Source organism: Onychomys torridus, chromosome 11 (genome assembly GCF_903995425.1).
Source record: "Onychomys torridus chromosome 11, mOncTor1.1, whole genome shotgun sequence".
Classification (NCBI taxonomy): Eukaryota; Metazoa; Chordata; class Mammalia; order Rodentia; family Cricetidae; genus Onychomys; species Onychomys torridus.
In genome coordinates, this window is record NC_050453.1 from 25,312,971 (window position 1) to 25,331,598 (window position 18,628).

Sequence of the window (18,628 nt, forward strand, 5' to 3'; positions counted from 1 at the left end):
TCTTGAAAATTATCAGCATCTAACACATGTCTAGCCATGGTGAGAATGTGTCTAGCAACATTTGTGTTAGGTAAAGAAATTCTTGGGAATTCTGCTCAGAGGTTATCCTAACATGCGCATGACCCCGAGTTTATGCCCCAGCATTTTGAAAAGGAGAGAAAAACTGTTCTCAACTTTTTGTTTGTCATAAATGCCTAACCACTTAAACTTATTGTTGTTATTTTGTGTGTTGGGTGCTGGGTGTGCATGTGTAGTACTTGCTCTTGAGTGTGTGGGCATATGCCCATCATGTAGAGGCCAGAGCAGGACATAGTGTCTTTCTCAGTTGTACTATTAGCCTCTCTACCTTATTGCTTTGACAAAAGGTCTCTCTGTGGGTGAGAAGCAAGAAGACTTGAGCTAGTCTGGCTGACTCAAGGGCTCTCAAGACTCACCTGTGTATGTCCACTAGTGCTAGGTTACAGGCACATGCACTGTGCCCAGCCTTTATGTAGTTTCTGAGAATCCACACTCAAGCTCTTATGGTTGCTAACCAAATGCTCTTAGGGGCCTGGCCTTAACCTTTTTTTTTTTTTTTTTTTTTTTAATGGCGAATAAGTAATTTGCAGTCTTTGTAGTTTTTTTTCTTTCTTTTCCTTTTTTTTTTTTTAATATAGTCTTGTCTGTTAAAACATGCTAATATGAGGTTAAACTGCATTCACAGAAATCCTCTGCAGACAAAATGCAGCAGTTAAGGAGTGTGCACCAGGAAGCATCGATGAAGCTGGAGAAACTCGAGTAAGTGGGGGCTTTACAAATAAGATGATCACAGTCGCCAGGCGCAAGTCAAGCAGTGAGTTGTTGATTTCAGTGCCACCGTCCACACCGAGGCTCACTGTCTTCCTGAAGAAATGGGAGGGCATGTCAGTCCCTGTTTCTGAACACAGATCTCTGTTTTCCTTCCCCAAGTCTGAATTATCATTGCTTCTTTCTCCTTAGCACATTGTCCCCCTGCCCCACCCACTGTGATGGCACAGCAAAGCTCTGTCCTGCTTTGTCCTGTGGGGAGGGGTTCTTCACTCTCCACCCAGGAGCTACAGCGGGAGTCCCAGCATTAGCTCTGTTGCCCGCTTTAACAAAGGTGAAAATTTGAAGTTGAGTTTCTCCTCAGTGTGTACTGATCTTTGCTATTGCAAAGTTAAGTTGCTCTGTGGCTGTCTGCACTGATTGAGAGCAGGTAGATTTGGTTTCTTTGATTCTAGTCTGTTGATGTTTTTGAGGTTGTCTGTTGAAGGTCTCTGGTCAAATTGCCTTTGTAGACAAAAGGAAATTAAGAGACTGAGAGCGAGAGACATACATTACAATTTAGCACGATAAAAAAAATCACAAACTAAATCATAAGAACAACGACAGCTGGGAAAGACTGTCTGCAGCAGATGATGCCAAGCCCCACTGAGGTGATGACAGAACTCATGTTGTGCCCTAGTTAGTGCCTGAAAAGTTCTTACAGACCAAGAGGATAAGCAAACATTAGCTTTATAGAAACACAGGCCAAGGCGAATCAAAATAAATGGCTAGGGTCTTTCCCTGTTAGCTAGCCTCTCTGGAGTTGTGGGTTGCAGTCTGGCCATCCCTTCTCTCACATTTAGTATCCACTTATGAGTGAGTATATACTATGTTTGTCTTTCTGAGTCTGGGTTACCTCACTCAAGATGATATTTTCTAGTTCCATCCATTTGTCTGCAAATTTCATGACATCATTGTTTTTTACTGCTGAGTATTTTCTTTATCCATTCTTCAGTTGAGGGACAGCGAGGTTGTTTCTGGGTTCTTGCTCTTACGAATAATGGTGATGTGAACATAGTTGAGCATGTGTCCTTGTGGTAAGTTTGAGCATTCTTTGGGTATATGCCCCAGAGTGGTATAGCTGGGTCTTGAGAAAGACTTATCCCCAATTTTCTGAGAAACCACCATACTGATTTCCAGAGTGGCTGTACAAGTTTGTATTCCCACCAACAGTGGAGGAGTGTTCCCCTTGTTCCACATCCTTTCCAACATAAGCTGTCTTCAGTGTTTTTTTGATCCTAGCCATTCTGACAGGTGTAAGATGTTATCTCAGAGTTGTTTTGATCTGCATTTCCCTGATGACTAGGGATGTTGAACAATTCCTTAAATGCCTTTCAGCAACTTGAGATTCTTCTGTTGAGCATTCTCTGTTAAGCTCTGTAGTGGGGGGTGAGAACAGCGGGAAGGGGCTTGGGCCTGCCTAGGCTCGGTGTGCTGGGCTCTGCTGACTCCCCATGGGAGACCTTGATTTGGGGGGATGTGGGGATGCGGTTGGCTTGGGAAAGAGGACTGGGGGTTGAAGGAGGAAGGAGGGGGTTCTGTGGATAGAATGTGGGCTGAGTAGAAAATTTTCTTAATAAAGAAAAATGAAAAAAAATAAATGGCTAATATCTTAGTCTAAAGTACACTTGAACTTTTGTGTGGAAGACTTTGGATGGTGTCGTCTTTAGGGCTTCTACTGCTGAAAGAAACTTGATGGCCAAAGAGCAAGTTGGGGAGGAGAAAAGGTTTATTTGACTTAACTTCAGTACTGCTATTCACCACTGAAGGAAGTCAGGACCGGAACTCTAACAGGGCAGGGTCCTGGAGCCAGGAGCTGATGCAGAGGCTGTGGAGGTGTGCTGTTTACTGGCTTGCTTTCTGTGGCTTGCTCAGCCTTCTAGAACCCAGGACCAGCAGCCTAGGGATGGCACCACACACCATTGGCTGGGCCCTCCCCATTGATCATTAAATGAGAAAATGCTTTACAGCTGGATCTCAAGGAGGCATTTCTTCAGCTGAGGCTCCTTCCTCTGCTAACTTTATAGCTTATGTCAAGTTGACACACAAGACCACTCAGCACAGATATGTAGGTGCTGATGGAAAGGATGGAAAGTGTGTGGTGCTGAGAGCCAGGGCCAAGTTAGGGAGATCAACATTGGACAAGAGAGGAATGCTGTGGTCCTTCTAGTGGGCGTGACAGTGGATGGGTATGTGCACATGGGACTGATGACTTTCATCTGACTTTTTTTTCAGTCGAAGATAAGTCATCTGTTAAATGGTTAACTTGAAATGTATAACCGAGAAACAAGGACTCAGAGCCTTAGTTATCAAAGGCATAGGATTTATTTGTACCTTTCCAGTTGAAGAATGCACAGACTCTTCTTTTGATCTGTTTTAGGTCAGTTCCAGTTGAAGAGCAGGAAGAGTTCAGGCAGCTTATGGATGACATTCAAGAGCTGCAGCACTTGCTGAACCACGAGTTTAGGCAGAAAACGGTATGTGTGGACCTTGGAACATGCGGCTGCGGGTGCACCCAGCCGGGGAAAACATGGCTTTCGGTTACTGAAGAGGCCATGTGTGGCTGCGCCTGTCTGTGTGCTAGTGCTCTGTGCATTCTGGATGCGTAGAATTCTCGAGTAGTCTCTTGGGGTTAGTTCTGCGGTCAGGCTGTGGTCCCCTGGGCACTGCAGTGAACACTCACGGGGTGTTGGGTCACTCTATGTCTGTATGTATGGGAAAGACAGACTGTAGTGTCCTCCATGCAGCCTGCATTAGCTCCAGGTGCTTAGTCCCCACCTTCAGTGTTAGTTTGTGTGACTTTTCCTCTATTTCTGTAAAGCTGGGTTTGGGGATTTGTCATGATAAAAAACCAAGTGCAAATCAATGAGAGAAAATGATCATTTTCAGGTCTTGGCTGACTCCAAGTTGCCTGAATTTTTGGTGCTGCTCAGTAGATACCACACACACCTAATGAGTTAGTAGTTATTGTTTAAAAAGATGCTAGGATGGATTATGGAGTTATTTATTTCTTTATTTTTCTATTACGTTTGGCTTTTCAATATCATTACTAAAGTACTAACATTAAACAAGAGGAAGGTTGATTTGGCTCACTGTCTCAGAGGGTTTGGTTTATCACGGCAGAACGCTCTTGCTAAATTTTGTTCGTGACCGTTGGTCTTTCTTGGAGCCTTCTCTCGGACCCTAACAATCCTTCAGTGGGTTGGCCTATTGCTTAGGGCAGAGTCCTCATGAGATAGCTGTCTCCAGAATCCCCTCACAGGCACACTGACAGGCCAGGCGCTTGGGCTTCCCCAATCCATGGCTTTCTTAATCCATTTGTGCTTAAGCTGGACTCACCATCAGGCTTGAGGAAAGGGCTCTTAGGCCCTTTTTCTGAATAAAGACAGTTGGACACCATCTGATCATCTCACTTCCTCCTCTTCTTACATGTATTGAATGAAGAAGTAGCTAGTGGTTTAAATTTAATGTTTAAAATTATTATAACATAATTGTTTTTTCCTCTTAGGCAGTGCTGCAGGAGGGAATTGCCCAAAAGAAATCAGCTATTTCAGAAAAAACCAAGCGTTTGGTATGTATCTTCTCTGTTTCCTTGCATGTAAAGATGAGTGTACTGCAGTGTTTTAACTATGTGGTTGTCAGTGGTTCTGACATCCTTTCCCCTCAAAGATTTTCCAAGACAGGCTTTTCTCTGTAGCCCTGGCTGTCCTTGAACTAGCTCTGTAGACCAGACTTGCCTTTAACTTAAAGATCCACTTGCCTCTGCCTCCCAAGTGCCAGGGTTAAAGGTGTAAGCCGCCGCCGCCACCACCACCACCACCACCACCACCACCACCACCACCACCACCTGGCACCTTTTTTTCAACTTAAATACAGAAACTATCATAAAAGAAGCAAACAACATCAACACATGGAAATATATGAAGAAAGTATAAAGGACCCAAAGTTAACCATATGATCTGATATATGTGTGTGTGTGCTGTATAATTTATTATTTTTCTAATATACATATACCTGTGTAATTTTACACAAATGATATTACCCTCAGTGAGTCTCAACCCCAGCCACACATACACTTAGCAGTAGTGTGGGATAGATGGTTATCAGGAGCTTCAAGTAGCTCCTTCTCATCTCAACGGCTGGATAATATGGTTGGACATCTATATATGTATTGTATTATACATCTCCTCCCTCTTTTTTGATAGACTTCCATATTCCAATTTTTTGTTAATTTTGTGTATCTGTGTATGTGCTGTAAATGTGGACATTCGTTCATCAGTCTCTCCTAAAACACTAATTCAGGATTTGGGAATTAAAGGAAATACACATTTAAAATTGGCTCATGTTGCCAAACTAAAGAGTCTAATTTCTATTTTTAGCAAGAGATTATAGATTTGTCCACTCCCTACACTCTTGCTAAATAAATGCTTTCTTCATTTTTTTAAAAAGTTTTTTTCACTCTTTTATGGGGAAAACCTAATTTTAATTTACATTCTTTTATTCTAGTGATGCCCCCCCCCCCCCCCCCAAGCTAAGGCCCGAACCCAGGGCCTTGTGCTTGCTAGGCAAGCGCTCTACCACTGAGCTAAATCCCCAACTTCTATTCTAATGATTTTTGACCATCTCCATGCAGTAGGTTTTCTGTATTTATGTATATGTATTTTGAAATGTTTAGTCACAGTTTTAATGTTAGCATCCTCTTGTGTGTTATTTATTCAGGGAGGCAGGGAAGACGTGATGTTGGAGAGAGCTCGCTGAGTTCCTTCTCTTTCTCCCCCATATGTGTAGGTCACTGGACTTGGCAGCAAGCACCCTTTTCTACTGAGTTAGTTTAATACTATAATCCACATGTGGAGAGATTTCAAGTGTAGAGGAAGACTTTTCTTCACGTTGCCTGACCTCACCTTATTCATGTTCTCTTGTATAACACACGCACACATGCATGTGCATCGTTACTTTGAGTACCAGAGGAACAAAAGTAACTTTTTAGAACTCCAGCTGGGTCATTAGGTAATATAAAAACACATCACATACATAATTTTACTGTTGTATGTACTTGTGCTGCTTATGTAGAGGAAGAAGGAGGAGAGTTTTCCAGGATCCTTGGATAATCTTAGGAGCAGGATGCTGTGGTGTCTTAGGAGGACCACACTGATCTCAGAGATGCACTGAGGGTGTTAAGTGTCACATTAAAGAACTTGGTCTCTAGCCAGAGCTTTTAAGAAGGCCAGGGTGGGCTGGGCAGTGGTGGCGCACACCTTTAATCCCATCACTCGGGAGGCAGAGGCAGGTGGATCTCTGTGAGTTTGAGGCCAGCCTGGACTACAGAGTGAGTTCCAGGAAAGGCGCAAAGCCCACACAGAGAAACCCTGTCTCAAAACCACCCCCCCCCCCAAAAAAAAGGCCAGAGTGTTCAGAATTCAGTTTTACCTGGTTGCAGCAGATGTGAGCCTACACTGTTGTATTATTCAAACAGTAGTAACCAATTTTGTTGTCTGACCTGGTCGGTGAAAATGTCTCTCAACAGAATGAACTAAAGCTGTCATTGGCTTCTTTGAAAGAAGTTCAAGACAGCTTGAAAAGCAAAGTTGTCGACTCTCCTGAGAAGGTGAAGAACTTGAAAGAGAAGATGAAAGACACTGTCCAGAAGCTCCAGAATTCCCGGGTGAGCTCCCTGGCTCGTGTGTTACTTTCCAGATTGTCCAGTTATCTAGACAGTAGACAGCAAAGAAATAGAGCCGCAAGGTAACCGTTGATCCACCACAGCATTCAAGGCTTTGCTCTGGTGGGTCTAGTGGGAATGCTGTGTTCTTCTGAGAACTAGTCACTCCATTTTAGAGGAAAGGTACTAAACAATCACAAACAATTAGTAACTCAAAATTACAGTGTGAGCTATGGAGTCAGAGTGAGCACAGGGGACATATGAGAAATCTTTGTTTCTCCTGATCATTTTTGCTTCAAACATAAAACTATAAAAAGTTAAATCAGTTTTAAAAGTAGCATTAAAATATAGAGAGTGCTTTGAAATAAGGAAGTAAGAGAACTCAGTTTAGATTTGTGGGAGTCGGGTAGGAGAGGGGAGTGGGAATTTGTCTTAGCATCTGATCATTCAAGGCAGAAGAAACGTGTTCAAGGCCAGGGGTTACCTTGAGAGGAGGAGTGAGGTGAGAAGGAACAAAATTAGAGGGAAGTAGACAATTTGGCTTCTTTTTTGAATCAAGTTTTTTAATTGGCCATATCCAAGTAATTCCTGAAATATCATTAATACAGAAATGGAGCCCAGAAATAGATTTGAAAATTTATGGGGAATGGCTGCCTTATTTAAAAAATGGTGGATTTGGGGGTTTAACTAAGTGGTAGGGTGTGCTTGCTCAGTCAGCATGGGGAGGCTCTGGGTGTGACCCCACTCTCCCTCCATTAGGAAGGGTTCTCTAGGAGAAAACAGCTGGTTGTTTATAAAAAGAAATCCTTATGTGAATTAGAAATTTAAATTTTAACAGATTTAGAACATTTACATAATCTTTGACCAAATGGAACACATACACACCCCATCCCCATAGTCTGACGCTATAGCCCAGAATAACCTGGAACTCCTGATTCTCCTGCCTCAGCCTTCTGAGGGCTTAGATTATAAACTGTTTTGAAATTAACAAGAAAACCTAAAGCCTAGAGAGAAAACACCCACTAAAACATTTTCTGTGCCTTTGAAGTGTTTGGTTAGTTTTTGTCAACTGGACAAAAACCTAAATGTATTTGGGAAGAAAGAATCTCAATTGAGGAAGTGTCTCCATCAGCTTGGTTTGTATGCAAGTCTGTGGGACGTTTTTTTCACTAATGATGGATGTTGGAGGGTCCAAAATCACTGTGGGCTGTGCCAGCCCTAGGCAGATAGTCCCTGGGTTTTATAAGAAAGCAGACTGAATAAGCCAGTAAACGGTGTTCCATGGCCTCTCCTTCAGTCCCTACCTCCAGGTTCTTGCCTTGAGTTCCTGCCCTGACTTGCCTTCATGGTGGACTGTAAGATGTAAGCTAACATAAACCCTTTTCCCCCAGGTTGCATTTAAAATTTATTTATTGTTCGTTTTTATTTCGTGTGTCTGCATGTATCTCTGTGGACTGGGTGGGCCTGGTGTCTTTGGAAGCCAAAGGAGGGCCTCAAATCCCTGGGGATTGACATTACAGACAGTTGGGACTCCCTGTGTGGCTGTGGGAATTAAAACAGGTCCTCTGGAAGAACTGGTGCTCTTCACCACCGAGCCATCTCTCTAAGACAGGTAGTTTTTAGTCATGGTCTTTATCACACCAACAGGAAGCAAACTAAGACTTGAAGGCAAGATTCGATCCACTATCTGCAAAGACTGTTTACAAATTCATAAAAAATAGAAATGAAAGATGAACAACACAATCGGGTCTTTTCTGAGGAGAAATGTAACTGGTTAAGAAGGTAAGGCAGGGAGTAGCTTACTGGGGAGGAGGAAAGGTGTCTGTAGTGGTGTGTGGTTTGAGCAAATAGACATTCCTTTTGAGTTTTAAAGAGGAGATTATCTTCTTAAAGGATCGAATGCTAGTCATAGTTATATAAACAAACAGGAAGATTATTAATAGATAATGACTTCCCTGCAGTATTCAGAAGTAGTTTGAGAATTAGCAGAACGAGCCTTTGGATTATTTTGGTGGTGTTTAGAATCAAACCACAGGGCTTTGTAGACACTAGACAAGCATTTGCAAGTTAAGCTGTACCCAACCAGAGTGAGCTCTTTCCTACACACATAAAGAATCTTTGGAGAATTATCACGGAGTGGTCAGTAGTAACGTAGTACCAGTTTTCTTAGTTATGGATATTTGGAGTTTTAAAAGCATCTTTAGGTGTGTGGAGAGATGGCTCAGTGGTTAAAAACACTGGCTGCTTTTCCAGAGGAGATGGGTTTGATTCCCAACACTTTCATGGCAGCTCACAACTGTCTCTAACTGCAGTCCTAGAGGATCCAATGCCCTTGTCTAGTCTGGGCACCAGGCATGCACATATGCACAGACAAACGTGCAGGCAAAACCCCCATTCTCATAAAAGAAATAAGTAAAATGGTTTAAAAGGGGCCTTGTTATGTGTCTGACATATGTTGGTAGTAGTCCCTTAATACTGACCTAGGAACTTAATTGTTTGCATTCTTGAGCTTTCAGTAGTGAATGCAGAAATTATTAAAGAGCAAACGAATTGACCTTTTGGTTTCATAAAAGAGAATATCAAGCTGTTCTTCTTTTTCCCTACCAAAGCAAGAAGTGATGGAGAAGTATGAACTCTATCGAGACTCTGTGGATTGCCTGCCTTCCTGTCAGCTGGAGGTGCAGTTATATCAAAAGAAAATCCAGGACCTTGCAGATAACAGAGAGAAACTGAGCAGCATCTTGAAGGAGGTTTGTGTTATGTGGGGTTTCTGTCATCATTATGTGATGGGCTGTAGCAGCTTTGGGTTCCCTTTCACCCTTTGTTACTGCCTCCCTAAAACACTGGCTTGTTCTGTAGTGTAGTACATGCTGAGGAGTAAGCCATCTTCCCCTAAACATCGGATGTCAGGACTTATTTTAACCTTCAGATGAAATGAATAATAAATCAACATGGCACGTGGTGGTATGTATTTTGAAATACAGTAGTGGGGGTTTTAGCTTGTCCTAACAGATAAAATCACTTGTCATCTGTGGCAGAGTCCCGACTTGGTTCCCATCGCTGCACCTGTGTGTCCACCACCGGGGTCACAGGACAGGCCTGCTTTTGGTTCTGAGGCCTGCCTCTGCCCTTCTCTTTTGTACTGAAGGTAGAATGTTCCCACGCCTGCACTCAGCTGCAGTGCCTGGCTATTGTGTGCCTGTCCCTCATCAGTCCTGGCAGACAAGCAGGGGCATCTTCTCTGCTCACTGGGCTGTTTCCCTTTGGACAGCTGTGGTTTTCTACTGAGCTTTCAGAGCCTGAAGATTTACCATTTCGAAACTGGTTTTTTTCTAGCTCACCCTAGAAAGCCCTTTGGTTTTGTTTATAAGTCCTGTTGGGTGATAATGACTTTAAATATTCTTCATAAAACAGTGCCTGAACCTGGAGGACCAGATTGAAAGTGATTCATCAGAGCTGAAGAAACTGAAGACGGAAGAGAACTCCCTCAAAAGGCTGGTGACTGTGAAGAAGGAGAAGCTGGCCACCACACGCTTCAGGATGAACAAGAAGCAGGAGGACGTAAAGCAGTACAAGCGGACAGTGATCGAGTAGGAGCTTGGTTTTGGTCCAGTGGGTTAGGATGTGCTGGGAAGAGCGGCTAGGCTCCAAGTCCTGTGCCTTCAAGACAGAGTTCTGCCGCTAGTGACTGAGAGAGATAGATAGATATAATTCTGTCGGTAGAAATAAGACCTCGGGTTGTTTCATTCATTCGTTTGTTTATTGGGTGTTTTTCTGTCTGTTGCCTTTTGAGGCACACAGTTCCAATCCTGTTGCATTAATCTTTAAAAGGGTTGTAGTAATAGTGTTTATTTCAATGCACGTGAGACATAGTGATCTAGAGTTATATTTTAAAAGAAATGTTAATACTATCCAGGTAAAAATTAATGCTAAGTTCTTCTACTAGTATGCTGAGGTAGAGTCTCCTTGTCAGTCTTAGGACTATGCCTTTATATTACATGCCACAGGTAGGTTTACGGTGTTATTTCCTTTAGTCCTTACACATGGCATTGAGACTGAGTATTTTCATGCAGATGAAAGGAAAAGACAGAACCTGCAGATTGTGTACTTTTTGCCAGATGTGCAGAAAAGTTGTACTAATCCACATTCGCACTGACAGTGCATAGATGTGCACACTGAGGCGCTGTATCCAGGCCTTCATTTTAAAGAACAGGGTGTGAGGGTTGAAGTGTCGATTAGTGGAGGAGCACTTGCCCAGCATCTGCCAGGCTCTGGCTTTGATCTGCAGCTCTGCAAAATAAGGAAAGCAAAAGGGTGGCTCTTGTGTGAAGTAGTTCATACGCCATGGTAAGTATGGTGCACCACACTGTGTGGGGTTTTGTGGGTTTTATCTACTTGCTTTTATATCTAGAAGAGTTCTAGGCTTGCTGAGCAGGTACTGACAGATGATGGCTCTGGGTTCACTGTTAGCGTCTTTGGTTTTTAAATGCTCAAGAGAAGTTACGTCAAGTGTCTCTATTTGCCTTTAGAGATTGCAATAAAGTTCAAGAAAAAAGAGATGCTGTCTGTGAGCAAGTAACCACCATTAATCAAGAGATCCAGAAGATTAAATCTGGGATTCAGCAACTAAAAGATGCTGAGAAAAGGGAGAAACTGAAGTCTCAGGTGCGTGCTCCTAGGGCATAGAGTCCATGAGTTTAGAATGTAAGTGATGTCACCCATGACGGGATTTGGGGTTCTCTGGAGCAGAACTTGACCCCACGGGCCTTTGTCCATTTGTAGCCCCACTCTGGGTACCATTTCATAATCAGCGGACACGTGTCTCCTCTGCCTTTTTCTCACTTGGCTTTTAGCACATCACAGAATATCATCCCTTGGGGTAAAAGTAGTTGCTTAATAACAGTTGTAAAGTCCTAAGTAGATGGACTTTACTCAGGATTTTTATGTCTCTAAAAACATTTTACCAAAAGCTACCCAAAATAGCTATAGCTCTTCCTTCAGAATCTTAGGCTGATTTTTTCATTTATGTCCATCTTCCTGCTTCTGAAACTTCCTGGTTTGTGATAGCTGAATTCTCTCTGTCCATACAGTCTGCAAAGATCCTAATACAAAAGAGACTTGAGATACTTCATTCTGTGTTCTTAAAGAAATTAGCGACTACTATCACATGCTCTAGGTCTAGTTAATGAACTAGTTATTAGCAGATTGAAGCTGATAACTGGCTGGAATTTGAACTCTTTGTTAGTCACCAAAGCTGCTCCATCTACCTTATATTTCTGTTGGCTTTGTGCACGTGTGTCTCATCAGTACTATTAGATGTTCCCAGCCAATAACAGTTGTTCTTTTACACTTAGCATGGCGTGCGAAACCATTCCTACAATAGCCTTGGATATAGTCTGCTTTCCATAAATATTTGTAATGTTGAAAGGGCCCTGAGCACTGTGTCCTCAAACTAGCTGTATTTAGAATTCAGTGAGGAATTTTGAAATGACCGAGCCCCCTCCCAAATACATTGAATTAGAATCTCCACAATAGGTCCCATCTCTTAATTGAATTGTCTGTTTATCTCTAGAATAGGATGGCATTTGAGAGCCACTGACAGGCTCTGTGTAATTGGGATTGTTTTCTGTGGATGGAGCTCATAACCACACAAGCTGTTCTACTACAGCTGCAGTTGTTAAAATGTTATTTCCCATTCTGAATTTAAAGTATTCAGTGTCTGTACTCGGGGGGACTCGGCTCTTCCCTCTGGACTAATCTGTACCTGTTCTATTGACTAGCCCTTAAGGTAGTTCTGTGTCCTTCAGTCTTCTCCCTTCTGGGTGTAGTACTCTCAGCTCTTCAGCCATTCTTTATCTGCCTAATTTTCAGGTTCATTGTTATCCTGTTGATTGTTAATGCTTCTCACCTGTCATTATTTTCTTTAAAGTGTAGAGGCTACTACTTACCTCGGCCTTCTCAAGCACTGCCGTGGCCCCAGAAGCACAGTGCCTCTGTTTACAAAGCCTTGTTTGGGGGCTGGGGTGTCAGCAGCAGTGTCTCGCCTTCTGTTCATGTTCAAATTATGGTCAATTAAAGACTACACCTTCTTCACATGCAGCTCTGCCAAGTTGTTTTTTTTTTTTTTTCACTCTACCATACTGTGATGAAATGATTGCTCTCATTTCAAGATCTTATTGTTATATCTTGTAGCCTTAATTGTGTTTCTTTTCAACCTAGATTGTCAAAATGCCAAGATCAGTTTAAATCTCATCCACACTGATTATTTCTCATTGTGTGGTGTTGGTGGCAGATTTGAGCAGGATGCCCTTTCCCCAGGATGAAAAAAAGCATTGAGTGGAACTGGACTCTGGCTGCATTGTAACACTCCTCCAGAGTGTGCAGCATTATTATCAGAGCTCCAGACACAGTCGTTCAGCTTGCTATGTTACTCTCCTCTTACCCAGTCTGCAGATGTCCAGTTGGTCCTCAGCAGCCCAAGAATGACTGAATACGTGGGTGAACTCAAGTACCTCTGTGCAAAGGATTCTCTAGTTCTTTTCGTAGCCAGCCTTCACAAAGAGGAAAGATGACAGATTGTCAAAGTGGCCTTCACACAGGGCTGCCAGACTCTGGTTATCACTGATTCTGCTTTAAATGTTTCCAGTGCTCAGTATTTAGTGTAGTCTGTGTTGCTGTGGGAGAAGAGTGATTTCATCTTCACTTCTTATTTGCGAGCTATCCTGAATTGGTATAAATCTCCACTTGTGTATATAGACTTTCATTGGCTATTCTAAAATGCGTAGCAATAGAGAAGGCTATAACCCATCCCCGTTAACACCTGACAGTATGCTCAGGACCCTGGCGATGTGTTTGCTTTGGTGGGAGTCCTGCTGGACTAGGGCTTCCTGTTCTTTTTACAGTGGCTCTATGATGGGACTAATTACTCCAGGGGAGTGTGTTTATTCTCAGGAAAAAAGCATTGCTTTAGTGTATTGAAATGCTTGGCTGTGGATTTGCAGAATGTGTTTGTTTATTTTTATTTTAGCCACACTTGGTTTTGATGGTTTCTTGAAAGTGGTATCTCAGCTTTCTTGTTCATGGAAATAAACACATAGCCTAGTGGAGCTGGAAACTTAAGTTGATGTGTAGTCATTGAATGGGCTGTTTATTTAAAATAGCACTCACACAAGCTAGTCACTAATTCACCTGATTTTTCTTACAAGATTTAAGAAATAAAGTTTTTGGAAACTTTGGTTTTCTTGATGGTTCATAGTCTCCCTCTCAGCTGTAACCTCTCCCAGCCTTGTGTCAGAACTAATAGGAATGGTTGTTGAAACATTTGCAACTCAGTGTTAGGCCTGGCTGTGACTTGGAGTAACTCTTTGTCATTTGTCCTCAGGAAATCTTCGTCAACTTGAAAAGCGCTCTGGAGAAGTACCATGAGAGCATTGAGAAGGCCAGGGAGGAGTGCTGCGCTAGAACGGAAGAGAAGACTGCCGAGCTGAGGAAGAGGATGTTCAGAGTGCGGCCTTGATCCACAGGGCAGCCCTCCGGACACCGCCTTCCCTTCCCTTTGTCATGGTTATAGCGATGCAGATAGAAGTACCAGCCAGTCTGCTAACTTCCTGTCACCTGGTCACCGTTGGTTCCCGTTTGCCTTGGGTGTGCTTTTATAGGATGGTGTGCTCCCTGTGGTTTTTCTTTGTATTTTAGGTACCAAAAGTAATAGGACAGCAAATAAAGGTAGAAATAGTTAATAGATAGAATTTTGAGAAATTGTACAGTATCCACTAGGCAAGAGGTCTAGTAATTGATATTCAAAGGTAAAATGAAGGCATTCTTTTGGTTGGTCTGACTTTTCCTAAGCACACATTGTTAAATGACAACTAAGGTTTTAGGATGAAGCTATGTCATATGGAGAACTGTTAAGTATTTTTTTTTTTTAACCTTTCACTTATACCATGAAATAAACTTGAATGAGCTTCCAGACCTTTGGAAATGAAGTCTTTCCGGATCCTATTTGAACTGTCCTCAGGCAATGCAGGGACCCCCAGCTCACTGAGTCTACACTTCCATGGGCTTGCATGCTTCTCTGCATGGTTTATTACAGCTTTACTTGGCTCTGCTGGAAAGGCTCACCTTCCAGTCTTAGTCCAAACTGAGACATAATATTTTTTAAAAGCATGTTTATTATTTAAAGTATGTCAATATGTGCATTTGAGTTTAGGTGTCACATAATCTGGGACTGCCATTGCGGATGGTGGGAACTAAATTCAGGATCTCCATAAGAGCAGTAAGGGCTCTTGTCCACTGAGCCATCCCCCCAGTCCCTAAAACTTTAATTACATTTATTTATTTGATAAGTGGGGGGTGGTCATGCATGGGTCACAGTGCACATGTGAAGGACAGAGGACAACTTAGTAGAGTTGATTCTTGCTTCCTACTATGTGAGACCCAGGAAGTGAACTCAGATCATCAGGCTTGGCAGCAAGCCCCTCTATGCTGAGCCATCTCACTGGCCCACTTTGGTTTTTGCAGCTTTCAATTTTTCCTTTCTATTCTCTCTCACGTGTGTATTGTTCTATGTAGTGTCTTATACCCATTTTTAACATGGCTGCACTCTGTTCTGGAGGCTTGTGACTTCTCTGTTTTAACTTTTCAGATTTAGCATTATACCATTTATGTACTTGCTCATCACTTGAGTGTTTACTTAGGGAAGAAATCATTTTTTGTTTTTGTGACCAAATAATACAGCCACTGAAGCAGGCTTATCTGTCTGTGTATCTGACACTTCTCCTACCAAATACATTTTCTAGTAACTATCTTTAATCATCCCTTTTTGCCCCTAAACAGTGAAAATATAATCAAAAGCCCTCATCATAATCTACTCAAATCCATTTAGGTCTTCTGATTGAAGAATAAACTAAAATTTAGAGATTTTCCTGGAGCTGTCTTAAAAAACGGCATTGTTGGTGTCCAACTGGCTTTGTAATCCGGGAAGTTGTGTACTCCAAAGGAGCAGGTGACATCACGTGTCTCTGGCACGTGCTGCCCTGATGGCGGAGGAAAGGCTTTGCTGCCAGACTGCAGTCCTCTGCGCTCAGCTCCTTAGCTGGATGGAGAGCAAATATTTAATTTCACGTTGAACTGACATATTTCAAGAAGCTAATCCATTTTGTGACAAAGCCAGGGAGTTGAAATATGCACCTCGCAGGCTGAAGTTAATACATCGGATTTGAGTTTTAACAGGATGTTTCCTATTTTTAGTAAGAACAGAAAAGTTTGATATGAAATTCCATTTCAAATTCAGGCCTGCCACCTTTTTCAATTAAGTCGGTCCTCTCCCTCTGATTGAAATATGCTTCTCATCTTCCAATCCAGATTGCCACCAGGGGGCACAACGCGGCTTGCATAACCAAGGCAAAAATAGATGTGGATTTTTAGGTTGGAAATGCAAAAGCCAAGCATTTTAAAGTGACAGCGACAACCCGGAAACTAAAAGTGGCCCGAGAGAACTTGGAATCTGCCTGGTTGAAATAGGTTCTAAATAATATGTAAAGTATTTGAAGGTGTTCTTTCTGGCCCTATGTTTATCTCTAAAATTAACTAAGCGATTACAACTGGTCTGAGATTTCCAGCTCACATTCCACGGGGCTGTAAAGGCTGAATTTGCCCGAGGGAAGAACTTGAGGCTCTCTCTACGCAGTGGGCAAGTGTCTGAGGGACTGAACATAGACCACCACCTGGCACCTGCAGCTCAGCGTGGTATCTCCGTTGTTTTTTATTTTATTTCCGGTAAGACCATCAACCTTTACTACCAAGAGCTGCTTCAAATCCGTTCTTTCTGCCAACACAAAAATGTCTCTAAAATACTACCTTATCCTGTCCATATAGCTGTCTTCACAAATCTCTGTTGCTAGTCTGTTCCCGACAAGAGCTATAATCGCTTACGGAGCAGTAGTTTGTGGAGGTACAGTATGATAGCACCATAGTTCCCAAAATGAGTGTGTGAAAAATCTGTTTGAAGCAGTTCTTAGACATGCCCCTCCCTCAGATGCAGGTCTCTGGGATTCTATAGTGTCTAGCTCCCCCATTGAAAGCATCTTTATTGAGTTAAAGTGATTCTATTTTTAGTGTGTATGTGGGAGCATGTCCATGTGCATTCACACGCTTGTGCAGGTGCATGTGCATGTGGAAGCCAGTCATTCTCCAGTGTCATTCCTGAGAAGCTGATCAGCACATGCTCCTAAGCCTTTTTTTTTTTTTTAAAGAGATCCAAACCCAGGTCCTCACTGTGGGCACTTTACTGACTGAGCCATGCCCCCAACCCCAGCATGGCTTTAATGATGATTCTTAGGGATTGCTTTAAGAAGTTCCTAGATGGTTAGGAGTATAAACTAGTCTTCACACTCCTTTTTTAATAAGACTGTAAGAGCAAATATGTCCTAAGCACTTAAGGGTTGAGGGGCTTTTGGGAAATAACGGTTACACAGCTAACGTCTGACAGCAGCCAATTCTGTTAGAACTAAATTTACTAGGTATCTCTGGGAGCCAGTTTTATATTTGTATCTGTGGCACCACCTCCATCACAACCCTTTACACCTGGTCGTAGATGGATGAATAAATGTGCTGGCTTAAGAAATCAAGTCTGCATAACCCACATTGACATAGACCCCAATTCTTGGGTCCCTGGTGGGGAGGGGTAGCTTTGTATTTTTAATACAAAGAACTAAGAGGACAGATTTTTTTTTTTTATTTTTTTTTTTTTTTTTATTCCACCAGGGCAGATAAGCTCACAAGTGCATGTGAGCTCACAGGACAGCAAACTTTGGCTCCACAGGCTATCATCACTTTGGACTCCCTTTTTTTCAGGTGAGCTGAAGTGTGAGGATTACAAGGCCTTCCTATTTGAATCTTCAAACCTTTGAATTCATTAGCATCACTTGAAGATAGACCCAGAGGGGCTGAGTCAGTAGGCTCTGGTGGGCTCCAGAGTTTGCATTGCAATCAAGTTGTTCCCAGGTGAATCGGATGACTTGGGGATCACCATTAGAGCAGCTCCATGCTAGAGAAATACACTCGCTGGGGTGGAAGTATCTCAGATTTATGGTGGGACATACACCCCCACCCCTCACCCCCAAGCTCTGCTGTGCTTCCAAGCCATCTGGGATCTGGAATCCCCATTTCTAAAATGTTCCTGGCTAGAAGACAGCCTTGTCTTGGAGTAGCATGATGTGGTCCTCATTACCTCCTGCCATTGGTCCTACCTTTACATCTCCAAGTTCTTTGCCCTGGAACACCAAGGATGCCTGTAAAACATCACAGGAACAATTATGATGAGATGTCCAGTACAGCAGTGGAGAGTGGGCTTTTGAGACACACTCCTGCTGTACCAGGAAACTGATTAGCTTCATGAACTGAGGTCCAAACAGAACACCGCTCAGGTCATCTTTTTCCAGTTGTAGAGTTCAGTACTCTTGCCATTGAAAAGCTGTTGCAAAGGTTAAATCAGATAATAAAGAAGTACCTAGCACTCTGTAAATGGCTGCTTTTGCTAGTAAAACCAAGAAGTAGGGCTGACAAAGACAGCCGCAGCAGCTGTTGTGTGAGCCTTTACATATGAAAGAAATAGAATCTAACCAGAAAAAAATCATAGAGCGTACATGATTGTGACCTACCTGTAGGACCACTAATGCTCCTTTACTGCTGGCTGGCTGGGCTATCACCAGGCGAAGGAGGAAGAACTTGGGAGATACTGCGATGCTCTCTAAGGCTACCGCTCTAGGGAAAGCTACAGAGGCATTATGTTTACAAAAGTGCTCAGAGAACAGTGAGTTTTATCAGGAGGTCAAGTTCCTCCTGTCGTCAAGGTGACTTTCTTTCACTGCTCTCAGGGGTGGTGGGACTTAATGTGTAATAGAAACAAAGCTCAAAGGAAATGGTAAATGAAGTAAGCGTCCATAATCGAAGATGCATGAGGTGCCCCTCCCTGGGTTCTTCCAGTCTTCTGAAAAGAATTCTTTCCTTCACTACCCTGACTGCAGCCATGAATGTTCCCCTTTCCGGGGCACCCTAACCTTCTGTCAGTGTGAACCGGAACAGTGGTTCCTTTTTAGACAGACACCTTATACTAGACTCCTTTTGCCCCATTCTTCCCAT

At 42.7% G+C, this 18,628-nt stretch overlaps 1 protein-coding gene across 2 annotated transcripts in view; it reads left to right on the forward strand.

Moving 5' to 3' along the window:
- Positions 1 to 14,445, forward strand: part of Nuf2 (NUF2 component of NDC80 kinetochore complex) — a 30,262-nt gene extending 15,817 nt beyond the window's left edge. For both annotated transcript variants that reach the window (XM_036202494.1, XM_036202495.1), the window contains 8 exons: positions 704 to 777; positions 3,206 to 3,302; positions 4,334 to 4,396; positions 6,353 to 6,490; positions 9,097 to 9,237; positions 9,902 to 10,077; positions 11,017 to 11,152; positions 13,869 to 14,445. In XM_036202494.1, coding sequence (XP_036058387.1) covers positions 704 to 777; positions 3,206 to 3,302; positions 4,334 to 4,396; positions 6,353 to 6,490; positions 9,097 to 9,237; positions 9,902 to 10,077; positions 11,017 to 11,152; positions 13,869 to 14,003 — 960 coding nt within the window. In that variant the 3' untranslated portion in view covers positions 14,004 to 14,445. The remainder of the gene's footprint in view (positions 1 to 703; positions 778 to 3,205; positions 3,303 to 4,333; positions 4,397 to 6,352; positions 6,491 to 9,096; positions 9,238 to 9,901; positions 10,078 to 11,016; positions 11,153 to 13,868) is intronic.
- Positions 14,446 to 18,628: the final 4,183 nt, after the last annotated feature.